Genomic DNA, 17,008 nt, shown 5'->3' with positions numbered 1-17,008 from the left:
TTCTAACCTATAAAGTCCTATGTGACTTGGCACCTACTTAACTGTAGGATCACCTTCTCTCTTGGAATCAGCCCAACAAGTTCAATCTATTCAGGAAAAAAAATCCTATTAGCAGCATCCCACATTGGAGAGGTACTGCTTTTCAGTAGTTGCTCTGATTCTTTGGAATTATTTCTCATAATGTGCATCCTAGTTGCCTTCTAGAGTTTGCTCAGAATAGTGCTCTTCAGGAGGGTATTTGGCTGTGAACCTCATTGTGGTTTGGATAAATTAACTTTATTTGATATTATTCATTAGTTTGTGGGCATTTCGTTGCATCCTTTTATTTGTATTTTGTTTGCTATGAATCATCTGTAAAATACCAAGAGTCCTTAGGGATTTGGCAATCTCTGTTTGTTAACAACAACAACAACACTGATATAGCTGAAGAAACAGTGGACCACCTAGTAAGCTGCTGCAAGAAGATCACACAGACTGACTGCAAGCAATGGCATGACAAAGTAGTAACAATGGTACATTGGAAAATCTGCAAGAAATCATTTGCTTGCAAGCAAGAATTGGTGGGACCATAAAATACGAAAGTTATAGAAAATGAAGTTAAATTACTCTGGGACTTTAGAATTCAAACAGACAGGCAGCTGTCACATAATACCCCAGACTTAACAATTGTCGATAAGAAAGACAAAAAAGTCAGGACAGTGGACATGGCAGTGCCTGGAGACAGCAGAATAGAAGAGAAAGAACTGGAGAAGATAGCAAAATATAAAGATTTACAAATAGAAATAGAATGACTGTGGCAAAGGCAAGGAAGGGTAGTACCCAGTGGTAGGTTGCCCCCGGTTCATACCGGTTCTATAGAACCGGTAGTAAAACCAGCAGGAGGCTCTGTCCACCGACCCCGACGTCTCCAAAATGCTTCTGCGCATACGCAGAAGAGTGCGCACATGCGCAAGCGAAGCGAGCGTGTGCACGCGGCCCCACTGCGAACTGGTAATAAAGGTAAGTAGAACCCACCCCTGGGTTATAAGCACCTTGGGTGCAATTCCAAAACAACTAGAGCACCACTTGAATACCACTGTCATTAACAACTTTGCCATTAATCAAAAGGTGGCTTTACTGAGGACAGCTTCCATCCTGTGATAATATCTGTAACACTGCCAAACATCCAGATTTCCCTATCACATGTCCTTGGTAATGCCAAATCCAGTTGCTCTTATCTGTTTGTTTTCCATCCTAGGAAGAGAGACCATTTTTTTAGATTGCTCCCTCCAAGTAATAGAAAGTGCATCAACCCTGAGGAACAGTGAGGAAATCAGAAGGAAATACCTATAAAGAGCAACAAGGAGATATATATGAATCAGGATTTCTCCCAGTGGTGGGCTGCTGCCAGTTGTAACAACCGGTTCGCCCAGCACCGAAAATGTGAGCACATGTGTGCATGGTCCGAACCGGTGGCAGCCCACCTCTGATTTCTCCCCTCCTTCTATTTTACTATTTTATGATATTATTCTATTTATTTTATTGTTCATTTTATATTGTAAATTTAGGCCTGACCTGTTCTACATGCATAGTGTGTGTTTCTGGAATTGTATTCTTGCCTAGAAGGTTAGTTGGGAATTAAAACATGAAGCATTCAAATCTCTCTTTTCCCTTTCTGTGTTGACTTCTATTTTCAATTAGCTCCTTAACATTAATCTGCATCATAAATATGTTTGTACCTTCTTAATCATAAAACTAAAATTATGAACCTATGTAAATAAAAGATATCAAATTCAATGCTTGTATTACTCAAAATATTTTACTATTTCTACCTTACCTAACTTAACTAAAATACGTTTGTGCATGTTCCCTCAATTTACAACACAACTTCTAGGTGTGTTATTTAAAGATTAGTTTGCAAAGCTGAAATGAACTATTCATTATGTATGCATGAAAAAATATTTAGGAATTCATTTATATGTCAGTACAGTACTGGTAATAAAGATAATTTTCTTTATTTGTTTAAAGTCTTACATTACCATTTTGGTACTATGTGCTAAATAAATAAATAACCATTATGGTACTTTAGTACTAGCACATCCTAGGATATCATTCGTTTAATGGTTTATCTATGGTTAATTTATAAAAAATATATGATAAATAAACAAATAAGAAAAGCTCTGATGTAATTAATGCTAGCTATGAATTATTTCTTTTATTATTTTAAATGGAATTTACACTAAAATTTACAATTTAATAAACTTTATATCACTGAAGTTAGCTTTCTAAATGAATAAAGAAACTCTACACTGAAGAAGAAATTCTAATTGCATCTGTAGCTACATTCTGTCCATAGAAATCCATTACTGACACTTTTATGGAAGAGAATATATGTAGGTCAATGTTCCTACAGTTCCTGTAGATGGACTTATCTACAGCATACAGTGTAAGAACTGTAAGGCATACCTAGCCATTATGTAGGACAGATAGGCAGAAGACTACCAACTAGAAGTCAGAAGACACAGTGAAAATTCTTTAACCAATAAAGGAGAATATTTGTGGCTCAGGGTTGAAGGATCCCTCAATTCTTTAACCTCGTGGTATATGGACAAATTCAACCATTGTTTCAACTGGGAACTGTGAGCATCGTAAACCAAGCTAAATCCATAAAATGCTAGGGAATTCCTGGAAATTTGGCATTCAGATAAACCAGCAATCAATAAGACATACAGAGCTAAACCACATTTACACAAGCTAAGAAAGAAACAAAAACAAAACAACAATAATAACAATAACAAATTCTCTTCAGCAGCCAACATTCAGATAAATAGGGATTAAATCCAGACAAACACTCAACTAAAAAAAACAAACAAAAAAAACCCAACCAATAATGAAGGGACTACCAAGGAGAAAACTAGTCCCCTACACTGGCAGGGCAAGCTACTGCATATAAACAGGGAGAAAACTCCACACTCACTACCACTGATGGAAATTCTTAGTCAAACAGTGAAATGTCTACAAACAAACAACAAGCTCAGAGAACTTCACTATTTGTAATATTGTTCCTGCTGGCATTTGGGGTGTGGATGAAAGGCAAAGTTTGTCATGTTACACATATTGGATTTAAAGCTCTAAAAATTCCCGAGGAATTTGAGAATTGGGATCTAATAGCCATGATGGTCTAGAAGCAGTTATAAATGGCTGAAAATTTACTGAAAGAAATGAGTTCAAATGTTTCGATTATGATGCTGGTTTAAACCGTTTTATAGAAATATTAGACTTTAAAAACAGTATAAGGAGAATCCCACATTTCAGAAAACAATGCCATTCTAATTTGAGTATCCATAGGATTTTGAGGAGAAGAATGAAACGCCAGCTCTGTTGATCTGGAATCAAATGTTGATAATTATCCTCTTCTGTTCCAAAGTTTCAGAAATCTAATAGTCTTATCCTATAATGTATTGCTCATCTGACATACTAGTGAGGAGAGTGACCAAAAGAAAAGAAAAGAGTATTATTGCTCCTTCGCCTTGGCCTTTGGATTCAAGCCTATTTTGAAACGTGCTCATACATCTACTCCAGGGGTGAAATCCATCAGGTTCTAACAGGTTCTGGAGAACCGGTAGCGGAAATTTTGAGTAGTTCAGAGAACCGGCAAATACCACCTCTCGCTGGCTCCAGTGTGGCGTGGGAATGGAAATTTTGCAATATCCTTCCCCCAGGAGGGGAGGGAATGGAGATTTTGCAGTATCCTTCCCCTGGAGTGGGTGGGAATGGAGATTTTGCAATATCCTTCCCCTGCCATGCCCACCAAGCCATGCCCACAGAATCGGTAGGAAAAATTTTGGATTTCACCCCTGATCTACTCTAATCCTTCTCAGTTAAAGTTGCTGAAGGGAGGATCATTCAATGATATTGCAAGATCCATTCATTATGGAGATGGATTGGTTACCAATAGGAATTGTTCATTGATGCAATTGCTAAAAATTCAGTTACCTCCGAACTATAGTTGTTTGTAGCCTATAACCAAGAAAGAAAGGAGAAAAGAAAAATTACCATTCCTTGCTCCCAAAGTGATAAAATTGAATCTGGGTTAATAAAAATATATAAATGTGTATATTGAAAAGTTTTCAATTTATTCTTATTTTAAGAATTGGAAACCAACAACAAAATGTTAGTGTTTTGCTTATGCATTGGCTTCATTTGTAATTTGATCACTGAACTGTATAATCAGAAGATTTAGTGATATGTTTATTTCATTTTAGCAAGGTACTAGACTTTATCAATTGAAATGCATTATTGATGTGTTTACAGCACATATCACTAAGTTGTATATCAGTGTTTTGTTCTTATAGTATAATGGGTTCCAATATCAGCAGGAAAGCACACACCTTGATCTGTTTAATTTCAGTTTTGAAGAATTCATCACTTCATATTACAATATCAGATTTTACTGATAAGTCAGGGCTAAAGAACTTGCAATGATATATTGATCTTATGCCAAATTTTTGAATTATTTATAATGTTTTGATTGTGCTTAGATTGTAAAACTTTTTTAAATTTCCCGAGTACAACAGCCATCAGTTATACAAGAGTGGCTTTAAGTTCTAGGAGTTAGTCACATAATAATTTTTATTCCAATTTTTCCCACAACACAAGTGTATCTTTCTGAAATAATTTATGCAGCTATAATATTTCATGTAGGATTGCTATAAGGAGTAATTGCTGATAGGCGTATGGATAAATGTGTTTATACAGTTGCATATTCATTAATATGTTATAAAAACAAAACAGGTCTTAGGAAAGCACCCCTCGGTCACTGGGTAATTGAGTCCAATGGGCACACATGAAGCCCAGGAAAGTAGTCCAGGAGTCGAACAAGCCAGGATACATGGTATGAGCACACAAGGTACAAAACTGGGCATGTTGCTCGGCAACACTCAAGTCTTCAGGGCGGGGTTAAGTGGTGCAACCCTTCATGAGAGGGGAGGCCTTCTCATGAGTAGTCTAGATGACTGGCATTGTACCTATCTCCTCCCTGCTCTACATGTCCTTGCTTCAGGAGGAGATGTGGACTCTAACTCCTCATTGCTAACAGCTGGCAGCTGCTCCTAGCCTGGAGCCTCGTGGCCAATTTGCCACAGCTGTAGCTTGCCTCCCTCAGCCTCAGCCTGCTGCTCATCTGATCAAGCTGAGAAACTGTGGCTGCTTCATCAGGCTAGCATTCTCTGAGCCCCGATGCTGACCAATACTCAGTTCCATGCTTTCATCTGCAGATTCAAAGTCACCCTCCTCCTCTGAACTCTCGCACCTGGAGAGGGATCCGGAAGAAGATCCATGACACCAGAAAAGGTGTGCAGAAATTCCTTCCTCCTTGTCCAATCCTGTCCTGTCCTGTCCTGTCCTGTCCTTCCCTTCCCAGCAGGCAGGAAAATGGTTGCTGCTGGGTGAGGGAAGGAGGGAGTGAAGGATTGCAAGATAGGCTGAGAAACTGTCATGGAATGTTGAAAATGAAGGTCATGTGAAAGCAGCAATAACCAGCAATACAGCACCAGTAGCACTAAAGCAGCTACAACTACCCCAAATTTCATACTGTCATAAATCATGGGCTCCAGATTTGAACACATTCTATACGTTTGCCCATTTGAGGTACCTCAATTCAAAAATTGTTGCCTTATGATGCACCATTTCACCCAGTTAAAGTTCATTACAAAGCGAGTTTTATACAATTGTATACACACACACACACATACATATCAATATCAATATTAATAGCAATAACAATAACACATAGACTTATATCCCACCCCATAGTGCTTTACAGAACTCTCTGGGGGGAGGGAGTTATAGAGTCAGCATATTGCCAACAGCGATCTGGCTCCTCATTTTACTGACATCGGAATGATAGAAGGCTGAGTCAACCCTGAGCTCCGTCAGGATTGAGCTCTAGGCTGTGGGCAGAGTTTGCAATCTGCATTATAACTACTGTACCACCAGGGCTTGATACACATTTGATATAGACTATTTTTTAATAAGTAAGCCCTCAACATTTTCCCCTTCAGAAAAACCCAGATCTCCTCAGTAAAAGAAACAACAGTACCATAAGCAGACAATCAATGATGTGCCTCAGCTAACTTTCTTAATATCATGTGCTCAAAAAGAGGAAAAGCTTTATAAATATGTGTCTTCCATATGGGGTCTTAATGACCTTCTTGTTTAGGACTTCAAAAATTCCTAAGACTATCCCTGCATCTTAGGGTATTTCAAATGGATGTAGAGATAAAGTAGATTTGTAACGCTATGTTGCAATCAGAAAAGAAAAGACTTATGGAACAAGAGTACATCTGTTTGGAGCAGTCAATATGTAGCATTATCTTGTCTTAATGGCTTTCAGAATGGTTTATATAGTCCATCTATCCTTAAGTTCTCAAAGCAGAGAAATATGGATGTAACATTAGGGCCTGTACCTGTGTTACAAGGTTTGTAACAGTAATAGAGTTGGAAGGGACCTTGGAGGTCATCTGCTCATGCAGGAGACCTGTACTAGGGATTCGAACCGCTAAACTGCTGACCTTTCTGATCAACAAGTTCAGTGTCTTAGCCACTGAGCCACCTAATCAGGCCATGGGTATTGTAGCTATGAGTTATACAAGGATCCCTGCATAGCAGTCTAGAAAAGTGTAGCATTTTCTTTTTTCTTTTTCCTTCCCAACCTGAGTTTATTTATGATATACAAATATTATGTTGGTATCAGGATAACATTCTCTTCACAGATTTAACCATTAGTAAGAGTGGAACCCTTTCCCTGAGCAAAATTAAACAAATCCTAATTTCTAGAGTGGTTAATAATCCATAGATCCCCGTGCATACTTCTACATTTACCAACCCGCTGGACAATAGTTTGTGCTAGAGCTAAAATGAATTCCATTAAGTTTAAATTAAAGTCTGTTGATAAGGGCAATGGGGGGAAAAGCATTCATTACCTTGGCAATTTTCCAAGTCTTTAAAATGTTTTGGAGGAGAGGAAAAACACATCCTACCAAACCCTGGAGAAAAGACTGAATAAAAAGGGAAATGTCTTATTTAACTGGTTCAGCTAATACAATACACTCTGGGCTATTCAACAATAATCAACTATCAGTGATCTTGCTACCTGCAATTCCCTTTGACTACATTTAAAAAATGATATGACGTATGAATGAAAAATGACATCAAGAATAAATGACAAAAATGTGAAAAATGGCTACAATTAATATTTATTGGGGTATTTATTAAGCAATTAAGCTTAAAGAATGGAAGACATGTGAAAAGACAGATGGACAGAAATAAAAAATCCAATCGACTTGTTTAAAACTTGGATTTCTCTATGCCGTGGCAGATTTTTATAAGATTGAAATCCATATCTGACCTGAGAATGCACCTGTCGAAGACTGCAGATTACCCAATAAACTGGGCTATTCATTACGACATTCAGAAATAACGCAGTAAGTGGCTTTAATGCAGATATGTTTTCAAATAGTAACAGAACATATATTAAAATTGTAACTCTCATTTGAGTTAATAGATGGTCAGGGCTACTATAAGAACAACACCTAATAATCTTAATGGGTCAGACCAATATCTATCTAATGCAAGTTGTTGCTACAATGCCAGCAAGCTATATACTGATAAAAAAGAATATTTATAACTCAGTTGAATTATCCTTGGGGTTCTCCGTGCTTGGTGGTCTTTTTGCAGATGTTTCATTATCAAACTAGGTAACATCATCAGTGTTAGCCATTATTAATGCTAGCATTGATGATGTTCCCTAGTTTGGTAATGAAACATCTGCAAGAAGACTACAAAGCTTAGAGAGCACCAAATACCCCAAAGCTACATATCACTGGATGATGGAACACTTCACTTAAAACTGGTTACACCCAGATCTGATTATCAAAAACATACTGCTCCTGCAAATGAACATTCACTTCATTACCAAGGTCAGTTGTTTATCAGTTGTCCATTAATTTATAAAACACTGAGTTAAGAGTCACTGACAATGAATCATAATTTAGAGAAATACTTCTACTTGTTATTTATTTAGGTGTGTTTACCTGTATTCTAAATGCATTATTATGAATGAAAGAATACAGATCTCTCTATTCACTGGTTCACACTAGAGCTGGCAAAATACCTGTGAAGAAATCAAGCATTCTTCTGAACCTGGTGCTTGAAGCAGAAGTTTCAGCTTGGGATCTTTCAAGGGTCTGCCCAGATAGATGTGCATTATAGGAGAGAGGTTTTCTGGAATTGGCATTTCAAGCAGTGGATTAATTTGGGTATTTTATTCTCCTGATAAAGTATACCCTCTGAATCAGGGGTGGGTTCTACTTACCTTTACTACTGGTTTGCAATGGGGCCGCGCGTGCATGCGCAGAACTGTTCTGATGACATTGGGGTCAGTGGGCGGAGCTTCCCGCCGGTTTTACTACCGGTTCTATAGAACCGGTGCAAACCGGGGGCAACACACCACTGCTCTTAATGGTAATTTTATGTTTATAAAACCAAGAATATTAGGATATACAACTATCTCTTCTCATGCATTTGCAACAGTAATATGTAATGATTTTTGTATTACAGTGAATTGGTCATCACCTACTCAATGTACGAGGCAAGGATTATCTAAACTTGTTTTTTTTAGTCAGTCCTTTATTAGCTCTTTATTAGAATCAATAATCAGTATTTCATTTAGAAAAACATAAAAATTAAGACATAATGAATAAACTAAAGCAAAATATTATAGAATAAAATTTGGTAAAAATAATAAACAGTCATGTCCATGTCAATACAATTAATGGAAATAAGTTTTAGACAATAATACAAAATTCAGCCACATTCAAAGAATGAATGATACTGGTCAGCTAACAACAATTTTACTGTACATAAAATAAATGTATATGCTGCTCTATGGTTGCAATAAAGAATTCATTGGGTGATCTGGAAATTCAGTTAATCAGTAAGGTAATACAGTACATGTGTTACAGTAAGTATTCCACCATCTCTTCATCACGAGTCTTGAAAGATAGGAGATTTTATTTAAGGAAAATAGATGATAGATAGATAGATAGATAGATAGATAGATAGATAGATAGATAGATGATAGATTTCATTTCAGATACAATCTTCACAGTGCACTAAAACAATCTAAGGTTAATGCTTTTCTAGTTTGGGGAATAGTTATCTGATTTAGATAACTTGTTGGTATAAAATGATGAGAACACTACTCAAAAACACATCTGTAGGAAGATCTGAAAAAAATCTAGTTGCATATCTATACCTGACACACGCTTTAAATTATCCAGCACCTTTTTGTAACCCATTTTCAGTAATATGTCCCATGAGAAGCTATAACTCTGTAAGTTTTATGAATTGATCTTTAAACTGATTCAAAAGTATCACAAGAATTAGGTGGGTTGGCTTTCTCTTCTTGCCTCCTATCATTCATATAGGTATGTATATACAGTATATATTTTTTATTGTGATCACAAGATATTCTAGACAGAAAAATGGGTGTAGTGAATCTTTCAAGCTCTAGGACAGGAAATTCTTATTTATTACCTGCTGATGTTTGCACAATATCAGAAGTATTTCTGAGTCCCAAGAAGTCAAACTGATAAAGTCTCCAAGATTTCTGATCTGCAGCTTCTACTGAGTTTTTTCTCCATCTGTAAACCATTTCTTCTTGTGGATAGCCATCTGTAAATTAAAAGTCAGCATCAAATATCTAGTAAATATTTCATAATGTGAACATTGTACATTTTTAACTCCTCCTCCTCCTCCTCCTCCTCCTCCTCCTCCTCCTCCTCCTCCTCCTCCTCCTCCTCTCACATATGTGATTGTAGGCAACTTACAGCAAAAAATTATACTCATATAAATAAATGATGAAAACTGATTAACCAAAGACATAAAAAATGCAGGAGAGTGCCAACTAACAATTCATAAACAGTACAGTACATCTTGCAGTTCCCCTGCCTCTATGGGATCCCCAGGCCTGATGGCACAGTCATGTCTTCAAGCCAGGTCTTTATCTTTAAAGACTATCAGGATTGGGACCAATATAACCACAGGGAAGAGGATGTTCTGGAAGATGGGTGCCATGGCAGGTCCTGGTTCCTGTCAGATGAAACTCTTGGTGGATGAGACCCATAACATATCCTATTCTCCAGGTCTAATGGAATGGATAAATATAATTAAATTTAAAATCTAATGGAATGGATAAATATAATTATAATTATATATAATTATTACAAGAGCCTTGGTGGCGCAGCAGACTAAAGCACTGTTAAGTAACACCAGCTGCCTGCAATTACTGCAAGTTCAAATCTCACCAGGCTCAAGGTTGACTCAGCCTTCCATCCTTTCGAGGTAGGTAAAATGAGGACCCGATTTGTGGGGGCAATAAACTGACTTTGTATAAAAAAGAACACCGCTTAGGGGGCCCCGAAAGCCCTACTAAGCAGGTATATACAAAAGTATAAAGGTTATTGCTTAACGCATTGTAAGCCGCCCTGAGTCTCCGGAAAAGGGTGGCATATAAATCGAACCAATAAATAAATAAATAATTGGAGAGAGATGATCCTTCAGATAATCCAGCTCCATGTCTTGTAGATCTTTATAAGTCATAAGCACTTTAAATTGAGCCTGGAAACAAACTGACAACAAATCAAGTTCACAGAGCAGAGGTTTAACGTACTAATTTGGTATGCACATTACTCCTGCACTACTTTTTGCACCAGCTTTAGTTTCCAGATGTTTTTCACAAGCAGCTCCTGTACAACACATTACAGTAATCCATCCAAAAGGTGACCAGGAGATGAATGATGGAGAGTAGCCTTGTGATCCATGAATGGGTGCAATAGGTGCACAGCTCAAAGTTGCACAAAGGCATTGCTAGCCACGACTGCCACCTGGAGCAGGAGTCCAAGGACCCCTAGTTTGCAACAGAGTCTGTTTGGGTCAGTTCTATTCTATTCAACATTGAAGTTGATAATTTCCAATCAAAGAAGCAAGGCAATAAATAGAAAACGTATAAATAAATAGCTTTTCTTTGTTAGGTAAGAATATAAAACAAAATGAAAGCAAAAATAGCATGCATGACTCCATTGTCACTTTAATTGTGCAGTACTTACAGCATCAGTTGCTAGAGGTTTTCTGAAGTCAGAGCTGTTTAAGAACATATGGATCACTTTGCCTATTGCTTTAATGGCCCTCAGCTCAATATATCTTGCAGATATGTATATCTTCATAAATAGATAATTTGCATTAAGCAATACATGATTCCCACAGGTACAGACATTGGCTCCCATCTAAAAATATCTTGAATTACAAAGTTGGGAATAAATCCTGACTAAGAGTAATATAACCCTTTTCTGATTAAGACAGATTTCTGTAGGATTGTTTCAAATATTACAAACTTTTCTATGAATGTTAATGTAAGTCTTCACTTCCTTAGTTTTAGCAGGTGATTACATCTAAATAATAATTGTAAATTGTTACAATAACATACGTAGGCTGTAGAAACATTTCTGGAATTTCTAGGAGTTAGTCACATAATAATTTTTTATTCCAATTTTTCTCACAACACAAGTGTATCTTTCTGAAATAATTTATTCATTATGTCTTATACTCTTTGCTTTAAGTATCCTCATGTGATGTCCCGCTGCCTGGAGGCCGTGCGGGCCTGGATGGGGAGGAACAGGCTCAGACTCAACCCCTCCAAGACCGAGTGGCTGTGGCTTCCGGCGCCCCCGATATAGTCAGCAGGTGCCATCGCTGACTATTGGGGGTGAATCTTTGCCCCCCACAGAGAGGGCTCGCAATCTGGGTGTCCTCCTGGACGCACGGCTGTCTTTAGAAGAGCACATGACGGCCGTGGCCAGGGGGCCTTTTATCAGGTTCGCCTGATTCGCCAGTTGCAGCCCTTTCTGGATCGGGATGCCTTGCGCACGGTCACTCACGCCCTTGTCACCTCCCGGTTGGACTATTGTAATGCTCTCTACATGGGGCTCCCCTTGAAGAGCACTTGGAGGCTCCAACTGGTCCAGAATGCGGCCGCGTGGGTGGTTATGGGTGCAACTCGTTGCGCCCACGTGACACCCCTCCTGCGCGAGCTGCACTGGCTCCCAGTGGTCTTCCGGGTGCGATTCAAGGTGTTGGTTACCACCTTTAAAGCGCTCCATGGCATAGGACCCAGGTACCTTCGAGACCGACTTCTGCCACCAATAGCCTCCCACCGACCAGTCCGCTCCCACAGAGAGGGTCTCCTCAGGGTGCCATCGGCCAAGTTATGTCGGCTGGCGACACCCAGGGGGAGGGCCTTCTCTGTGGGAGCCCCAGCCCTGTGGAATGAACTGCCCCCGGAAATACGTAAGATCTCCGACCTCCGGGTGTTTCGCTGCGCTCTGAAGATCCTGTTGTTCCGCCAGGCCGGGCTATTAACATAACGTTTTAAATTGGGGTATTTTAAATTTCTGGGATTTTAATTGGAGCCTAATTATTTAATGATTTTAAATTTTAATTGTTGTTTTGTTTCTGTGTTTTTAAATAGGCTGTACACCGCCCTGAGTCCTTCGGGAGAAGGGCGGTATAGAAATAAAATTATTATTATTATTATTATTATTATTATTATTATTATTATTATTATTATTATTATTATTATTATTATTATTATCTTCTTATAGTATATACGTAATAATTCACATATCATTTTATGAACTTGCTATATTTAATTAATCAATTTTCTCAAGTTGCTCTATAGCATGAGAGATGCCCACAAGACATTAATCTGTTATCTCTTAAAATTATTTATAAGTGTCTTTGGAGTATGGCATTCATTTATTTTCAATCAATATTAAAGAGTCACAGTTATACTGCAGAGGCTTTTCAATTATGAATCAAAACTACTTATAGTTCATGATGTTGACTGGTAAAAAGGCCAAGAAGACAATTTACTGTATTGACAGACAGATTATATTAACATATTTAGGGCTAAGAAGTCAGCTTTAAGATATGTGTTATAGCATTTATATCTCCCTGAAGAATGAGTACTTTAGGATTCAAATTCGTTCTGTTTTCAAATGGAAGTACAAATTTTATGAGCCAAAATATCTATATGAGGTTTATATACTGGAATCGCTCTATCATATGAGCCATGTGGCGCAGTGGATAAAATGCAGTATTGCTGGCTAACTCTGTCTACTGCCAGAAGTTTGATTCTGACTGGCTCAAGATTTGACTCAGCCTTCCATGGTTGGTAAAATAAGGACCCAGTTTGTTGGGGGCAATATGCTGACTCTGTAAACTGCTTAGAGAGAGCTGTAAAGCACTGTGAAGTGGTGTATAAGTCTAAGTGCTATTGCTATACGACTATGACGATGCAAAATGGGAAATTACCATCTTTTAAACAGCATAGGCCACATGCACCAAATCACAAGACCATCACTTCCATAAGATATATAACAAGTCATGAGCCTGTGCTCATGTGTGCTTTTGGATCAGAAGCTCTAAAACTACAGTATCATCTGAATTCTTAATTTAGATTGATGTAATTGTCAGGATCTTTAGACTTCATCCAGTACAACTTGTTACCACTGCAGAATAACAATTTTCATCCTGTTCAGTATTTCACTTTCCCAATTGTTCTGCATTACTTTATAAATTGAGGTAAAGGGGAGATTTGCATATAATTTTGTATATAATTATGTAGAATAACTTTTCTACTTTGTGTTATATGCACTTTTAGAACATGAACTTTTTGCAAATTTTGTCCAACATAATATTATGCATTGTTTGTCTTAAGGTGCATATTTTTCTGCACATTTCTGACTCAGAGATTGTCACAAAATTCTAAAAAGTATCATGTTGGTGTTCATGTAGGCTTGTGAAGTGTGAACTGGGTAAATAAACATAAAAATTAAACATATTCACTGTTCCTGGAACAAAATGATTAATTATAGTTTTCTTCAATATTCCTGGGCTTTCATGCATACTTTTTTCCCACAGCCACAGTTCATCTTTTAAGTGGAGTGGAACAATTGAAGAATAAAGATGTAGAAACAATCACTGTTTCTGTACTGAGCCACCTATGTACACAGTTATTTTATTTGGCCAAAAATGGCCTAGCTACATATCCCCTAGGATTATACGGCAGAGCAAATAGCCATTTTGTCACACATGTTGGATTCTATCACACTGATACAATCAAAAAATGAGAGCGGATGTAGCTCTGAAGCCTTGGCATGCTATCTTGCTTCATTACAGCTAACTATTATCATGCATTATGAAAGCCAGCATGCTTCCATAGCCAAAAAAACACTAATTGGGCATTGTTTGAGCTGTTGGCATAATTAGCTTTGTTGTGCCCACAATCCAGCACCATCCCAGACTAGAAACAATGATCACACCTGTAGGATTGCCAGGTTTAATGGGAATAAGGCTGCTTCACCAAATAAAAAATAAAATATTCTGTTAAATATTGTTCACATGCTTTAAAGTATGAAAGGGTTATGTATACATACTGTGTAAACAGCTTACAGCTACCCAACATTTCTTCCTCAATCATAATCAAAGGCTGTGTTGATGAGTTCCTGCCAACAAGTAAAAACTTGCTGGGCCTGTACCTTGCCTGTAGATTGTATATTTTCATTCACAATCATTTCTGATTTCCTGCTGGCAAATGATAGGAATCTCAACTATTCTTCAGCCAAATTAAGTGGGTGGTCAGTCAAAACGCTAGTAGCACAAAATCCTTCTATTATTCTGCTGGCATGTTACTCTTTATATTTGTTCTGTCTATCAGGACTAATTCAACGATGAAAGCTGTTCAGAAAATTATTCTTCATGGCAACAGATTGAAAGGAGCTTGTAATGTCTGAGACATTTCACACTGCAATCAGTTTCTGGGCCATCCGTGCACAGTTCCTTTCCCTCCTCTTTAAACATTTTACTGAAATAGAAATTGTAGAAATAGAAAGAGTCATTGTTACTCTCCCTGTTCCTTTCTCATTCCTGATCTTTCCCTTTTGTAGCTGTTGTAACAAATTAATTTATAGACAAGACTTAGGCAGCTTTCAACCAGGTATACCATCAGCCAGGTATAGACTTGCCAGCATATATAATTGTCCTGTCATGATCAGATCACTTTCTAGTTGCCCTAGAGTTCCCTAGAACTGCCCCCTACTGCAGGGAAGCTGGACCCATTTGATAATTCCACTCAGATGCCTGTTGGTTCCAGAGGGAGTGCGGTGATGTTCTTGAAGGTCTGATGCACATTCCTATTAAAGGCTTGATCATGACCTGAAATGATAGGGCTCCTGGGGCTTTTGATGAGATCATGCTTATGCAGCCTCTTCCTTTTCTTGGATTCTGGGTCTCTTTCTAGTTTACAGAGGAGCTAAGGGCTTGAAATGCAAGAAGAGATATTTAGAGCACTGCTGGAGGACAATGAGGAATAATCTATGTAATTTATGAAGCACAAGCTACAGCCACAATTAAGATGTCAGGGTTCTCCTACCTCATAGTTGCCATAAGGCTTATTATTTGGTGTTATGGACAGTGAAACAGCAATATTTTTGCAGCATTATTACGCTGGGGGATAGCTATCTCTATATTTCCATTCTTGGTGACCCAAGTTGTGACCCAAATTGCGGAGGCCTTCATTGGGGCCAACAAGCTTTGACAACAAGCTTTGACTGAACCCTGGTAAGACCAAATGGCCTTGGATATGTAGGGCTCTGGCATGCACCATCCACACATACGTGCAGCATCACAAAACACGGCAATTCATTCACACACGCTGTCCACACATGTGTGCAACATCAAAAAAATGGCAATTCGCTTGCACATGCCTTCCGTGCATGCATGCAGTATCAAAACCACAGCAATATAGGACAGGATTGCACCGGGCGGGTGGCCAGAGGCGGGCCCACCCGCAGGTCTCAATTACTGGTTCGCCTGAACTGGTCTGAACTGGCAGCAGCCCACCACTGCCTATAAAGCCCCTCATGCTTTATGATTCATGGTGGAATCATCTCTCTCCAATCATTTCTACTTGTCCCATTCAATTCAGCAGGAGAGGTGTACTGAGGGTCCTGCCACTTAAGACTAATCATCTTTCCAGATGCAGAAAGTATGACTTTCTGCCACAGCATCTGCCCCTTGAAATACCAGTCTGCTCTTGATTAGAAGGCCCTGACACTGCCAGCTGATATGTCACAAAGCTTTGAAGGGCTGGATGTGTTCCTAGACACAGAGTTCAGATTGTTAGCTGGATCCTGTGTAGTTGTTGATTTACAGCACATTAACTTTACCTTTGCTGTTATTGTAAGTATTGATGTTTTAGGTTGTTTGTATTTTGAGTTTAAATACTGTTAGATGCCTAGAATCACTATAATAAGGTAGGTATTATTGAATAATAAATAAATACATAATAAAATTTATTCATGGGGCTCAGTTTTACATAGCCAGAATCAGTTGTCCAGCTGTTGCTTTAAAATGTTGCTACATTGAGAAGCTCTCAAGCAAACACTGATCTTTTTCAGCAAAAGAAAAAAGTGAGGAGGGTTAAGTGAACAGCATTTGAAATCATTGCCATACAATGAGAGGTAGCTAGTTTGCATCCCAGGAAAATGATTGCATATACATTGTGGAGTCTGTGCCCATCAAATATCAGATTTATTAATTGATCTGATTTATAAACTGGCATAATTTTGTGACCCTGAATGGTTTACAGAAATAAAAACATCCACAATAGAACAATATAAGATCAAATAGTGAAACCATAAAAAGCAAATATAATTAAATTAAAACTGTATACCAAAAAAGGGTTAACATTTTGATCATATAGCAATTTGCCAGGCTGTAAAATAAAGCTTCAGCCTTTAGCATAATGTGTATTTCCAAGAATGGCTGTAGACTTCAGATCCCTTTGCTATAGAAATAGTGTGATGTGAACCAAGGGAATCATAAAAGGAAGAGAAATTTAAACTGTGTA

The 17,008-nt window shown here is 38.1% G+C and overlaps 1 protein-coding gene across 1 annotated transcript in view; it reads right to left on the bottom strand.

Moving 5' to 3' along the window:
• The window catches only part of GABRG3 (gamma-aminobutyric acid type A receptor subunit gamma3), a 455,270-nt gene that overhangs the window by 34,828 nt on the left and 403,434 nt on the right, over nt 1–17,008 (bottom strand). The window contains exon 6 of the mRNA XM_070942700.1: nt 9,577–9,714. Within this exon, the coding sequence (XP_070798801.1) occupies nt 9,577–9,714 (138 nt within the window). The remainder of the gene's footprint in view (nt 1–9,576; nt 9,715–17,008) is intronic.

This window comes from Pituophis catenifer, unplaced genomic scaffold (genome assembly GCF_029215685.1).
Source record: "Pituophis catenifer annectens isolate HBS135680 unplaced genomic scaffold, rPitCat1.0.hap2 SCAF_4, whole genome shotgun sequence".
NCBI classification, from domain to species: Eukaryota; Metazoa; Chordata; class Lepidosauria; order Squamata; family Colubridae; genus Pituophis; species Pituophis catenifer.
This window is presented reverse-complemented; position numbering and strand designations above follow the sequence as displayed.